Below are 14271 nucleotides of genomic sequence, written 5' to 3'. Positions count from 1 at the left end.
CTCTCCTTTTTAAGAAACCTCTCTTTTTTATTTTGGAGACAGGGTCTTGCTTTGTCACTCAGGCTGGAGTGCAGTGGTGCAATCTCAGCTCACTGCAACCACCACCTCCCGGGTTCAAATGATTCTCCTGCCTCAGCCTCCCAAGTAGCTGGGATTACAGGCGCCTGCCACCACGCCCGGCTAATTTTTATATTTTTAGTAGAGATGGGGTTTCACCATGTTGGCCAGGATGGTCTGGAATTCCTGACCTCAGGTGATCCACCTGCCTCAGCCTCCCAAAGTGCTGGAATTACAGGCGTTAGCCACTGTGCCTGGCCAAAGACCCCTCCCTCTTCCTGTCTGGGGTACCACAGCGTCCTGGAATGCCCCATCGGGGAAGTATGACTTACACTTCTGTTGTTATAAATCCAGTGAGCTCCGAGAGGAAGAGGAAGAGGATGAAGAGGCAGCAGCAGATGGAGACTGGAAGAAACAGAAACACAAACTGTTAAGGATGGTGTGCACCAACGAAGGGAGGCCAGCCTAGAGGGGAGAAGAGAGAGGCCCCAGGACAAGGGTGTGGGGGCGTGCCCACAGACCGTCCAAAGCCCCTTCTGACTGGAGCCTCAACATGAAGCAGCCCCGCCTCCTGCCTTTGGGGTACTGGTCTGACCTCCAGGTGTGGATCAACCCCCCGACCTGCTTCTTTCCAGGAGAGCTCTTTAATGTAGAGGCCAGCCAAAAGTAGACACTGCAAACCAGTGGCCCACAAATGTGTTCTGTTTGGCTCAAGTGATAACATATTTCACAATTTGGAGTCCACATTGAACAATCAGCAGATTTCACATAAAAGGCCAGCTTTCTGGCTTCTCCAGAACATTCAGCCCTTGTTTCTACAGAGGGTCTGAGCCCACCAGTTTGCCATATGCCCCATCACTCCCTTCTGCCTCTCTGGTTCTGAGGCTGAGGCACAGAGTCTGCTGCTGTGTATCATCACCCTCTGTGGTGCCATCCATACTGTGCCCATGTCCTCAGAAAGAGAAAAATGAGGCTATAGACAGGGGTGCTTCAAGAGAAGAAAGATTTATAGAAGTGAACAATGGTCCAACATGTTTATTATTTATTTGTTTGTTTGTTTTTAAACAGGGTATTGCTCTGTCACCCAGGCTGGAGTACAGAGGCACAATCTCGGCTCACTGCAACCTCCACCTCCTGGGTTCGAGCAATTCTCCTGCCTCAGCCTCCCAGGTAGCTGGGATTACATGTGTCCACCACAACACACAGCTAATTTTTGTATTTTCAGCAGAGGCAGGGTTTCACCATGTTGGCTGGGCTGGTCTCGAACTCCTGACCTCAAGTGATCTGTCCATCTTGGCCTCCCAAAGTGCTGAGGTTACAGGTGTGAGCCACCACCCCTGGCTGGTCCAATATGTTTAAAATGCAGAGAGTGTAGAACAGAGTTCTGGAGCCGGCCATGTCAGTTGTCTTTATCTCATCTTCCTGGCCCCTAAAGACACTGGAGTTTGTGGACCCTGGAGTCACTCTTTAGGGGCAGGACATAACAAATGCCCCAGGGCCTCAACTGGGCTCATCAGCTCCATCTCCTGAAACTCCCCACAATGTCCAACCACCCAGTCACACTGAGCTACATGCTATTCCCCAAATATGCCTTTCATTTCTGCTCCTTTGCCTGGAATCATCATCCCTCCTCCTCCATGCTTATCCTCTCTGCTTGGTGAACTCCTACTCATCCCCCCAGACCCGACTCAAATGTCCCTTCTGATGGGAACCTTCCCTCACTCCCAGAGGTGGAGCTGGTCACACTTCTCTCTGTGTTCCCAGCCTCTACTTGAACATGTTCTACATTTTATTGGTTATCTGTGGCTGTTTCTTCCACTAGACTGATATCCAGAAAGGCAAATACTCTGGAGTTCCAGTGCCTGGCCTGGGGCTGGGGACATGGGAGCCACTAATTGTGTACAGCAGGGAGTCAGCTCCTGGGATACAAAAATGAGGCTGAATACACCACACCTGAGCTTTGCCCAGAGGAGCTTAGTGGACAAGGGCTCACATCCCAGGGCCACGCTAGGACCCCTCTGCTCACCTGCTGCATGGGCCTAAGTGAGTTGTTTACCTCTTTGTGTCTCCACTTTCTCACCTGTAAATGGTAGCAATGGTAGTACCTGCCTTATAGGGCTGCTCTGAGGATTTCAATAACACAAAGATTGGGCTTGAAACAGAGTCCGGCAGGTAATAATTATTTGAGCATCAGCTCATAGGTAGGACTTCCATCAGAGAGTTGTGGAAAGGGTTTGTTGATCTGGGGAAAGTGATTCGACACATTGGTTAACCCTTAGTTTCCTGCAAAGAAAAGAGTTCTCAGTCTCTCTTGCTGATTCTGCTACATTCTCAGCAGCCTGCACCTGGACTGGCAGAGCCAGCATCATAGATGCAACAGCTAGTTATCTCTATTATTTTTCTTTTTTATAGAGTCTTGCTCTGTTGCCCAGGCTGGAGTGCAGTGGCACAATCTTGGCTCACTGCAACCTCCACCTCCCAGGTTCAAGCGATTCTTCTGTCTTACCCTCCCGAGTAGCTAGGACTACAGGCAAGTGCCACCATGCCCAGTTAATTTTTGTATTTTTAGCAGAGATGGGTTTCACCATATTGACCAGGCTGGTATCAAACTCCTGACCTTGTGATCCACCCACCTCGGCCTCCCAAAGTTCTGGGATTATAGACATGAACCACTGTGCCTGGCCTATCTCTATTATTTTTCTTAGACCATAACTATTTATGTATATCTATCTCCTTATCTACCCTTCTAAAACAAACAGCAAACACTGATCCATTGATTGATCTATCTTCAAAGGAAATAGCCATCTATCTGTCTTCAAAATGAACAACCAAAGATGCATTCCGAGTGAAGGGGGATGAAATACAGTGTTTGCTGGGCCCCTACTCTGTGCCCTGTTGTGAGTGCATTAACAGATGTCCCGTCATCTCACACTCCCACCCGCCTCGAGAGGGCAGTGCCCATGGTAAGGGTGTGGAAATGCAGGCACAGCAAGACGAGGAGGCTACCCCAAGTCTTCACTGTGTGGGGGCAGGAGAGGCAGGACTGGAACCCATGTGTTTTAGAACCAATGCCCTGAGAAAAGGAACCTCAGGAACGCAGGCTCCAAGCAAAGGGCAGCATGTCCCAGACTGCTGACCAAGTCTCTCCAACCACCTGAGACATAGGAGATACTAGAATTACTCCCATTTTCTCCCAAACTTTGAAAGAGTTATACTAGGGAAGCATTTAAAAGTTTTACCTAAAAAAAAAAAAAAAGTATCAGCACTGTAAGACAGAGAAACAAAAAAAAATTTTTTTAAAGAAAAAAATAGGCCACAATGCATATAATAATAAAAAAAATCCAGCCATATAAAAAAGTGAGTCTTTCCTGATCTGCATCCCCCGATTCCCTGTTACAGTTTCATGTGTCCATCCATGGACATTTAAATATATATAGTCCCCCTTTCCCCCTTAACGAACAGCAGCATAATGGGCACTCTTTTCCACCATGTTTGCTCATTCAGCAATCTATGTTGAAACAGGATTCATGTATCAATTTACAGAGTGGCTGTGTTTTGTTTTGTTTTCTAATGGCAGAGAGATTAATTTCAAATGTCTTCTCCAACTATTGAACAAATCCACTGGAAGAGATCAGCTATCAATCCAAACTTCCTGGCTCCTATTCTTCCCTTTCTCACCTGCAAACTGAGGCTATTCAACCTCTTGGAAAGCTGAGCAAGCAAAACATCCTTCCTTTAGAAGCTTGCAACTTTCTGACCGGATCATTTAGGACCCACATTTCAGAATCATTCGCACCTTCCTTCCCCAAGCCCCAACAACCCATTGGACGTTGTAATGATGAATGGGCACAAAACAGGGAGTGCTGCCAGGCCTGGTGGCTCACGCCTGTAATCCCAGCACTTTGGGAGGCCTAGTTGGGTGGATCACTTGAGTTCAGGAGTTTGAGACCTGACTGGCTAACAGGGTGAAACCCCATCTCTACTAAAAATACAAAAATTGGCCAGGCACAGTGGCAGGCACCTGTAATTCCAGCTACTCAGGAGGCTGAGTCAGGAGAATCACTTGAACCAGGGAGGCAGAGGTTGCAGTGAGTCGAGATCACACCATTGCACTCCAGCCTGGGCAACAAGAGTGAAATTCCTTCGCAAAACAAAACAAAAAACAAAACACAATGGGAGTGTTCACGAAGATCAGTGCTGACAGCTGCCTTCTGTGCTCCATGCCTGTAGACATGTCCCAGGGTTCTAATTCTATCCATACGGGAGCTGGGGGATGGGAATGGAAGGGCCTCCTTCTGAAATCTGTGTGCTTTTTCAAGGCTTGGACTCTGGCCTGGTCAGTCCAGCAGGTGGACACCAAGTAAGTGCCAAGTCTGATTGGTAGAGACCCAAGTGGTCCAAAGGTCCCGATCACATGTTTTCATGGCATGTGTTACCCTTACCCCAGAAAGCGGAAGAGGACAGAGACCAGGTCTCAATGCCACTGTGGCCTCAGGCACTAGCATAGTGCCTGGCTCAGAGAAGGTACAAAATAAATGTTTGTTGAATGAATGAATGAAAAACATGAAGGGAGGTAAAAACTATTTCAACCGCAAAGGGCTTCTGATACTGAAGGCTTGATGAAGGTTTTTCAGTCCATGTTTGGGCAAGACTCTAAGGCTCTCTGACTCCAGACGTCTTCTGAAACTGACTCAGGCATTGGACAGTAGGAATGTGACCCCAGGAGAAGGCGTGCTGGTAGGAAACCTGGTACGGCCAGCCAAAGGGGGCACTAGACCTGAGACCCAAGGCTCTGAGAGGCCAAGGAATTTGTCCAAGGTCACACAGTCACATAAGTGGAGGAGGCAAAATTTAAACCCCAAGCTGTGACTCTCCAATGCCCTAATCTTTTCTTCAGTTATCAATAGTACCTACCACAGAGTAATGAAATGGAGTGTGTCCGAGTTGGCTTGCCCTGCCCGGCTGTGAGCTCCTCAAGGACAAAGACGGAAGCCCGTTCATCAGCATAGTCCCAGGGCTTGGCATGATGCCTGGCCCCAGGACCTGGTTAATAAATATTTGTTCACTAAATGGTAGCTAAGGGCTGGCTTCCTATGCCTTATGCCTTTCCTTTTGTGTAAGGAAATTTGCTGTCTCCTGTGCTGGGTGGCTAAAACTGCCTATCAGACCATGTCCCTGGAGAGACCTTTGGCAGGACCTTTTAAGTTTCAAAACACAAATACTCTTTAACCCAGTAATTCCTCTTCTAGGGAATTACCTTACAGAAATAACTGTAAAAGGATACAAGGATGTCCAACAAACCAGAATGGGGAATGTCTACCCTTAGAGGGCTGGCCACAGGCCCCGCAGGTCAGCCAGATAATAGAATGTGACACAGCTGGAAAGAAGAATGTGGTGGCTGTTTATCCGCTGGCAGAAAAGATGCCCAGCATGTATTAGTGGAAGAAAGGCAGGTGAAGAATGGTGTGCAAAGTCTGCTCCCTTTTGTGTTTCAGACAGTGATATAGGTATATCAAAGCCTAAATAGGCTGGGCACAGTAGCTCATACCTGTAATACCAGTTCTTTGGGAGGCCAAGGCAGGCGGATCACTTGAGGTCAGGAGTCTGAAATCAGCCTGGCCAACATGGTGAAACCCCATCCCTACTAGAAATACAAAAATTAGCTTGGCATGGTGGCAGCTGTCTGTTCTGTAGTCTCAGCTACTACGGGAGGCTGACGTGCAAGAATTGCTTGAAGCTGGGAGGCAGAGTTTGCAGTGAGCCAGTATCACACCACTGTTCTCCAGCCTGCGGGACACAGCAAGACTCAATCTCAAAAAAAAAAAAGCCTAAGTGTTTTTTCAAAAACTCTAGAAAAATATATACCTGACTGTTAAATATACCAGACGAGGGAGCGACTGCAGAGTTGGAGAAGAGGGAAGAGGGTGGAGCCATTGGTGGGCGGTAGGAATGGGGCAGTAAGCTTCATTTGCATTTTTTGGATCAGGTTCATAAACTAAAAAGCCTCTTTCCTCTCATGGTCTCCTCCATATCCCTTCCTCGGGGGTCAAGGCACAAAGCTGCACAGCTTCTCAGCCCACAAACCCACATAGGTTGCAGGCTCCGGGGGGGACAGTGATAAGAAGAGGACAGTCGTCTGTACACTGAGGTAACCCCTGCACAAGACACGTCCCGGGACACATTTAATCTCCAGATCGGGAAACTGAGGATCAGAGAGGCAAAGTGACTTGCTCGGTTATGCCGCTGCTAAATGGGAGGACGAACCTTGCTCTGCCTGACCAGAGAGTCTGTGTGACATGCATCCTGCCACTCGGCTGTGTTGTTTCTTCCTCAGGGCTTGCAAAGGCATTGTGCAGCTTCCACAAGCCCAGCCGGATCCCCACGGTCATCCCCCAACTGAGAATGGCCTGACCTGGCAGGAGTGGACTCCAATATGACCGACTGTCTGGCCCAGGACACTGCTCAGGCAGCAGGGCTGGGACCGTCAGAAAGTGGGTCCCTCTCCCACACCAAGTACTGGGGAGGCCTGTGGGGTACAAGGAGGCCCACCTGAGTATGAGTCTTGGCTCCATCTTTTGTGAGTTGTGAAATTTTAGTCACCTCTCTCAGCTCATTTTCTCATTGTGAAAATGAGGCTAAAGCATCCCCTGTTTGCAAGGTAGCTTTGGTTTGTTTTAAAACTTTTTACTGGAGAATAATCATAGATACAAAGGTAGTACAGACAGTTCCCATATGCCCTTCACTGGCCTTCCCCATATGTTAGCGTCTTACATTTGCCAAAATGAAGAAATTGACATTAACACAGTATCATGAACTTGGCTATGGACTTTATTTGGGCTTCACCAGTTTTCCTACAAACTCCTGATTTCTGTTCCAGGAACTGATCCAGGAGTCCACTTTGCATTTTCATCCTGGGTCTCCCATCAATGACAGTTCCTTGGTCTGTTATGTTTATTAAAGCCTTGTCACTTTTGAAAAGTACAAGTATGCTATAGAATGTCCCCCAATCTGGGATTGCGAATTCAATCTAATCTCATGATTAGACTGAACTGGGTTTTTTGGGGATGATCCCATGGAGCCAAAATGCCTCCATGCATCATATCAGGGGTTCATGACATGCATGTGGCTTATCACTGGTGATGCCAATCTTCCTCACCTGGTTCCTCACTGGTCACTTGCCATGTTTCCTCAGTAAAGGTTTTATTTTTCCTTCCCATTCTCTATTATTTGAAATAGAGTTACTAAGTCCAGCTCACACTCAAGGAGAGAGGAATTAAAAGCTCTACTGCCTGGATGGGAGAATATCTACACACACGGTGAGTATCCCAAATCTGAAAATCCGAAATTCAAAGTGCTCCAAAATTTGAAACATTTTGAGTGCCAACATGAAGCTTAAAGGAAATGCTCACTGGAACATTTTAGATTTCAGGTTTTTGGATGTGGAATGCTCAAAAGATACGTATGACACAAATACTCTAAAATCTGAAATCCAAAATCTGAGACACTTGTCCTAAGCATTTTGGATAAGAGATACCCAACCTGTATATTATTTGGAATTCTTCTATAAGAATTTGTCCCTTCTCCTGTACTTATTTATATCAATTAGGACTCACAGAACTTTTTCTTAGTTGTTTGTTTAAGCCAGCAATACCATTATTTATTTTCTTCCTCAAAACTGGCACAGGTTGGCTTTCAAGTTGGCGCCTATGTCCTGCTGACACCAGGATCTCCAGGCTCCCCTATCTTCACCCTGCCTAGCCCTGAAATCAGCCATTTCTCCAAGGAGCTGTGGTTCCTTTCATTGATGTATGGTCTTTAGAACCCAAAATCTGGATGAGATTGTGATTTTTTTTTTAATGGATAAAAGCATGCTTTGGTGAAAAACTCAAATCGTTTCTAAGCTATAAAGAGAAAAGTAAATATCCTTCCTACCCCTAAGCCTGATTCCTCTCCCAGAAGCAGCTACTTTTTTTTTTTTGAGACAGAGTTTCACTTTTGTCACCCAGGCTGGAGTGCAATGGCACCATCTCGGCTCACTACAACTTCTGCCTCCCTGCTTCAAGAGATTCTCCTGTCTCAGCCTCCCAAATAGCTGGGATTACAGGCATGTGCCACCATGCTTGACTAATTTTATGTTTTTAGTAGAGACAGGGTTTCACCATGTTAGTCAGGTTGGTCTCAAACTCCTGACCTCAAGTGATCCTCCCGCCTCAGTCTCCTGAAGTGCTAGGATTACAGGCGTGAGCCACCATGCCGGGCCTGACAGTTACTCTTAACAATTTCTTTTGTGTCCTCCCAGATGCTGTCTATACCTTGCAGGGTTACAGTAAGGATAGAGATTAAGTGAAGAAATGTTTGAAGGGCCCCGCGAGATGCTCAGCATTTTTCCCTCCTTCCTGTCTTTCCTTCTTTCCTCCCTGGCCCAGATGTTCTGCACAGAGAGAGCAGGCACAGGCAGCGGGGATGGGCAGAGGGCATGGCCAGAGGGTGGCTACTCACTAATGGCCCCGGTGTACGTTGGCTGCGTAAGGTCCTTGGGCACCTTCCTGTAGATGTCAAACCTGTGGAGAGCAAATGGAACAGGAGTGAGGTGGGCACAAAGGGTGGGTCTCACTCAAGGCAGTAGGCAGTGGTGCTGGCTCATGTGCCGTATGGTTCGGCAAACCATGGTTCTTTCCATAGTTCTTCTGCTCTTTCAGGACACTTCCTCCAAGATGCCTTGTGGGAGGCTTCTCTGATGGAACCCTTGCTCCCCCCAATACCCTTAGATTGCATCCCCTTGTCATCTGTTCTTCATAACATTTTTGATTTTTTTTTTTGAGACAGGGTCTCACTCCTTCACCCAAGCTGGAGTGCAGTTGTGCAATCTTGGCTCATGGCAACCTCTGCCTCCTAAGTTCAAGTGATCCTCATGCCTCAGCCTCCCGAGTAACTGGGACTATGGGCATGTGCCACCACACCTGGCTAATTTTTGTATTTTTTGGTAGAGACGGGGTTTTGCCATGTTGTCCAGGCTGGTCTCAAACCTCTGAGCTCAAGTGATCCATCTACCTCGGCCTCCCAAAGTACTGAGATTATAGGCGTGAGCCAGCAGATGACCTTTCCACTCATTGGTGGGTCTTTCATGAGAGTGTAAACTTCCATGAGGGCAGGGGCCTCATTAGGTTTTGCCCCCTGCCACGTTTCCAAACCCTAGCATGGGTCTGGTGCATAGTAGGACCTGGGTAATTATGGAATGAATGGAACCCCTGAGTCGCGGGTGACTCTGACGCTAGAGGAAGCAGGGAAACGCACAGCCCTGCTCAAGTTATATGATGATGCTGCATTCTTGCTCCACGTCACCTCTCCTCCCCCTCTTCCTTTTCCTGCCTCCTCCTGTTTCCACTCCCCACTGCACCCCCTCCCCCCAGCTCCTGCTGTATGCCTCATGGAGATTCTCCTTAACGTTAAGGCATGAGGTTAACAGAAAGTCCAGCCAGGAGCCCATGGTCTCAGCATCAGCTCATGACGGCTTTGGTTCCTGTCTTGTGTGGTTTCTTTCCCTCCCCAGAAGCAGACAGATGTCTTTCTTTTCCTATGGATCCCACCAGAGCACAGGGAAATCGTGTGGTGTGGTGCAAGAACTCAGGGTTTTAGAATCAGACAGACACGGGTTTAATTCTGGCTCAGCTTTAACACTAGCTATTTAAGAGTTAAGACTCTGGAATGAGACTACCCTGGTTCAAATCTCAGCTGGTCCTCTTGTTCACTGTGTGACCTTCAGCAAACGACTTCACCTCTCTGAGCCTGTTTCCTCCTTTGTAAAAATGGGACCATGACTACTAGACCCTGTGAGGCCAGGGAGAGCAGTGAAGGAAAGAAGTGTCTGTAAAAGATGTGATGCAGAAGGCTCGCAAGGGAGGCTCCCCACACACTTGGCTTCCTTCCCTTCACTTGAACCTGAGCAGCATACAGTTCTCCCACAGCAGAGGTTGACTGACAGACCCTCTTCAGATCACACGGCATTCCCAGCTCTCAGACAGAACTTGACTCGCTGGAGAGGCCAGTGACTCCAGCCCCGGGGGTGACAGGCTGGTGTGTGCTTCATCTTCGGTGATTGGGAAACAAGAGTGTACCCGGGTAAACCCAACGCAATGCCTTGGAAAGTTTGCGTAAGGGCTGATGCTTAACTCAGAGCGCTCACCCTAATTACACGTGAAACACGCTCAGTTTCCTAAGACCTCAGGGGAGAAAAATTCCTGCAGGCTGCCAAGTTAAAAGGTACCACTTTCTCTGCCGTCTACTTAGTTCCCAGTCACCTGTGTCTGGGCCCCTGAGGGTACTAGAAGCTGGGTCTGGGGTGTGGTTGGGAGGTCAGGGGGTCCCCGCAACTCACCTGACCATACTTACTCACATCCCTTAATCAGAAAGTGTGCGCCACTTTAACACTGAGAGGTGTGTGAGAGGTAAGAGCATGTGCTATGGAATCAGGTACCTGGGCTCAACCATGACCACCACTGTGCCACCCTGGGCCCATCACTTAACCTCTCTGTGCCTCAGTTTGTCTATAAAGTGGGGGCAACAACAGTAACTATCTCACAGCATGGTGGTGAGGCTTGAATGACTGAGCACATATAAAGTACTTAGATAGAGCCTGGCACCCCAGAAGTGCCATGTGGATATTGTAGTCACTATTATTATTAACACTTGTTTGACTAACATTTATGCAGCACCTACTATGGACCGACCCCTCTTTTAAGCCAGCAGGCAAGGGGATAAAAGTCAACCCTTGGCCCAGTGAATTTGTAGTTCAACAATAGAGGCAAAGAAAGGGAAGGAGAAGGTAGTAGCATCCTCATCATGGGGTCAGCTGGAGGTGCTGGAGGAACTCAGGAGGGGGCACCTGACTTGGCATGGGGTCCTCGGTCAAGCTTCCTGCAGGGGTTGATGTGTGCAGAGCAGGAGGGGGAGAAGACACGTGGGTGGAGGGGAAGACTAGCCCAGGCAAGGAGAGGAGCAGAAGCCAAGACCAGGTGGGACTGAACCTGGGAAGCTGGGCGCTGTCCTGTCTCCTGCATGGTGCATGGCCTGGCATGGAGGGAGAGGAGGATGGAGAGCTGAGAGGAGCTGGAGGAGAGGGTCCTGAGGGCCAGGCCATGGCTAGGGAGTCTCACACCAAGTGTCGATAGGGGCCAGGCCAGGCAGTCTACTGTGGGAAACTGTCAGAGGTCAGCAAATTTGGGAGATGGGGGTGGGGAGAGGGATGGAGAGAAAACAAACCAGCGGCAGCCATCACTGAGCCCCAGCTGTTGCCTGCCAGGTGGAAAGGTGGGCTCGGGAGGCCAGACCTTCCGATTTTCCAAGAGAAGCCAAAAATATGGAATTTTACACAGAAGCTCATCATTCTCAAATGCTGTAGGCCAGCACTCTACAGGCCAAACGAGACACATCTGCAGATGACATGAGGCCCGGGGCCTAGAGGGGGACCAACTGAGTGGAGAGGCCCTTTGGAGCTGGAGAAGGATGTGGTCTGCCTCATGTTATAGAAAGGCCAGCCTGGGCCAGTGGGGAGGGCACGAGGGTTCTCCTAAGAAGACTGGAGAAATGAGCAGCAGGTAGCGAGGCAATGGGGAAGGACTGCAGCGGGAGGGGGCCCATTCTCACTCCACCCCAACTTGGTCTTGAACCTGCAGAAAATCCCTATTCCTTGCTGGGCCTCAGCTTCTCTGAGTATAAAATGAGGGTACAGAGGGTATCTAAAATTTCCTGTGCAGATTAAAGCTGAATTGACAGCAGTGCCCTGGGGCTCAAGATACCCCAGGTGGCTAACAACCCAGCTTCTGTCCAGGTCACCATCAGAGGCCAACAGGCAGAAACTGGGCCTCACAGCTTAAAAAATATAGAAACCACTGTGCACCATGGTTCATGCCTGTAATCCCAGCACTTTGGGAGGCTGAGGTGGGAGGATTGCTTGAAAACAGGAGTTTGAGACCAGCCTGAGCAGCATAGAGAGACCTTATCTCCACAAAAAAATGAACAAAATTAGCCAGGCATGGTGGTATGCCCCTGTAGTCTCACCTACTTGGAAGGCTGAGGTGGGAGGATCACTTAAGCCAGGGAGGTTGAGGCTGCAGGGAGCTGAGATGGTACCACTGTACTCCAGGCTGGGTAACAGAGTGAGACCCTATCTCAAAAATATACATAAAAGAAAAATTTAAAAAAGAAAACTATAAGAACCATTATTTCAAAACTGGAAATTGGAGGCTGCTCTGGGTGAGGAGGCAGTGGTGGCTCTGGGCAGAGTGTCTAAGCTCAGTAAGGGTGAGGCAGAGAGAGATAGGAGGTTGTTATACACAGAGAGACTGGTCAAACATGTACATGTGCAAGAAGAGCAGGGCCAGGTGCCTCCCTGTCAGGGAAGGGAGGTGAAAACATGGTATTAGAGTGCTAATGGAACTATCAGTATGAATTAATCATTGTCAATAGACACAAATACTGAAATATGCACATGTATATATACATATCATATATACATACATTTCCTAGCTCTTTCCATAGACAGGGTCCAGGAACAGCAACAGCCCAACAGCAATGAGTGTAACTAGACCCTAATTAGAATCTTGGCTTCTTTTTTTTGGGATAGAGTTTCGTTCTTGTTACCCAGACTGGAGTGCAATGGCACAATCTCGGCTCGCAGCAACCTCCGTCTCCTGGGTTCAGGCAATTCTCCTGCCTCAGCCTCCTGAGTAGCTGGGATTACAGGCATGCGCCACCATGCCCAGCTAATTTTTTTTTGCATTTTTAGTAGAGATGGGGTTTCACCATGTTGACCAGGATGGTCTCAATCTATTGACCTCGTGATCCACCCGCCTTGGCCTCCCAAAGTGCTGGGATTGCAGGCATGAGCCACCGAGAATCTTGGCTTCTAATCACTATTCTCTACTTAAAGGAATCAGAGTTCCTTGGAATGGCTGATTCTGAGCTGGGCAGGAAAAATACAAGATGAGCCTGGAGCACCTTCTTATGTCAGAAACCAAGAAAGTGTTTGAAGAATGAAAGGGACATGTCAAAAGGACAAGAAGAGGCCAGACACAGTCAGTGGCTCGTGCGTGTAATTCCAGCAGTTTGGGAGGCCCAGGTGGGGGGATCTCCCGGGCCCAGATGGGGGCCCAGGTGGGGAGGCCAGGAGTTCAAAGAAAAGCCTGGGCAATATAACAAGACTCCATCTCTACAAAATAAATAACCACGACAACGACAAGTTGGGCATGGTGGTGTGTGCCTATTGTCCTAGCTACTCAAGAGGCTGAGGTGGGAGGATCACTTGAACCCAGGAGTTTAATGCTATGGTGAGCACTGCACTCCAGCCTGGGCTACAGGGTGAGGCCCTGTCTTTAAAAAAAAAAAAAAAAAAAGCTTGAGGGCCTCCCACTGGCCAAAGAAGAGACAGTGTAAGCATCAAAATAAATAACAATCATCACAGATTATAAGCCATTGGATAAAACAGAAAGACATGAATCTGCATAGATAGAAATAAAGAAATGAACAAATCGAAAGAATAGGATATTGATATACCTTTGGAGCACTTCCCCAGAAAACGCCTAATTACAAAATGGAAAGAGTAACTGTGCAGTGGAGAAACTCAGCAGACATCATCTTTTTGGAAGGGGCTGGAGGGACAGGGTCTCACTGTCGCCCAGGCTGGAGTAGAGTGGTGCTCACTGCAGCCTCAACCTCAGCCTCCCAAGTAGCTGGGACTATAGGGATGCACCACCATGCCTGGCTAATTTTTTTTTTATTTTTTGTAGAACTGGGGTTTTGCCATATTGCCCAGGCTGGTCTTGAACTCCAGGGCTCAAGCGATCTGCCAGTTTTGGCCTTCTGAAGTAATGAGATTACAGGCATGAGCCACTGTGCCTGGCCCAGGCATCATCTTAACCAGATGAAGATAGTGGACACAGGAAGCACAGAGACACACTGGCACCCCGTGCCTCCTGATATGCTGCACTGAAGAGGGCACAACACCACTTTTGGGGGATCCTGCCTAAAAGGTATAGCTTCAATCTAATAATGAGAAAACACCAAACAAATCCAAAGTGAGGGACAGTCTACAAAAAAAACTGGCTGGCATTTGTCAAGAGCATTCAGTTCTTAAAGCACAAGAAAAGATGGGGAAACTGTTACAATTGAAGGGGACTAAAGAGAAATGACAACTAAATCTGATGAGATCCTGGATCA

At 48.2% G+C, this 14271-nt stretch overlaps 1 protein-coding gene across 8 annotated transcripts in view; it reads right to left on the bottom strand.

The window, feature by feature from the left end:
• ERGIC1 (endoplasmic reticulum-golgi intermediate compartment 1) overlaps positions 1 to 14271 on the bottom strand; it is a 119094-nt gene that overhangs the window by 51619 nt on the left and 53204 nt on the right. For 7 of the 8 annotated variants that reach the window (XM_008990802.4, XM_078364564.1, XM_078364562.1 and 4 more), the window contains exons 2-3: positions 8557 to 8618; positions 390 to 462 (exon numbers count right to left, since the gene is read on the bottom strand). In XM_008990802.4, the coding sequence (XP_008989050.2) occupies positions 390 to 462; positions 8557 to 8618 (135 nt within the window). The remainder of the gene's footprint in view (positions 1 to 389; positions 463 to 8556; positions 8619 to 14271) is intronic. The other variant, XM_078364558.1, reaches the window with a different exon arrangement.

Source organism: Callithrix jacchus, chromosome 2 (genome assembly GCF_049354715.1).
Source record: "Callithrix jacchus isolate 240 chromosome 2, calJac240_pri, whole genome shotgun sequence".
Lineage (NCBI taxonomy): Eukaryota > Metazoa > Chordata > Mammalia > Primates > Cebidae > Callithrix > Callithrix jacchus.
The sequence above is the reverse complement of the archived record's forward strand: the minus strand, read 5'-3'. Positions and strand labels throughout refer to the sequence as shown.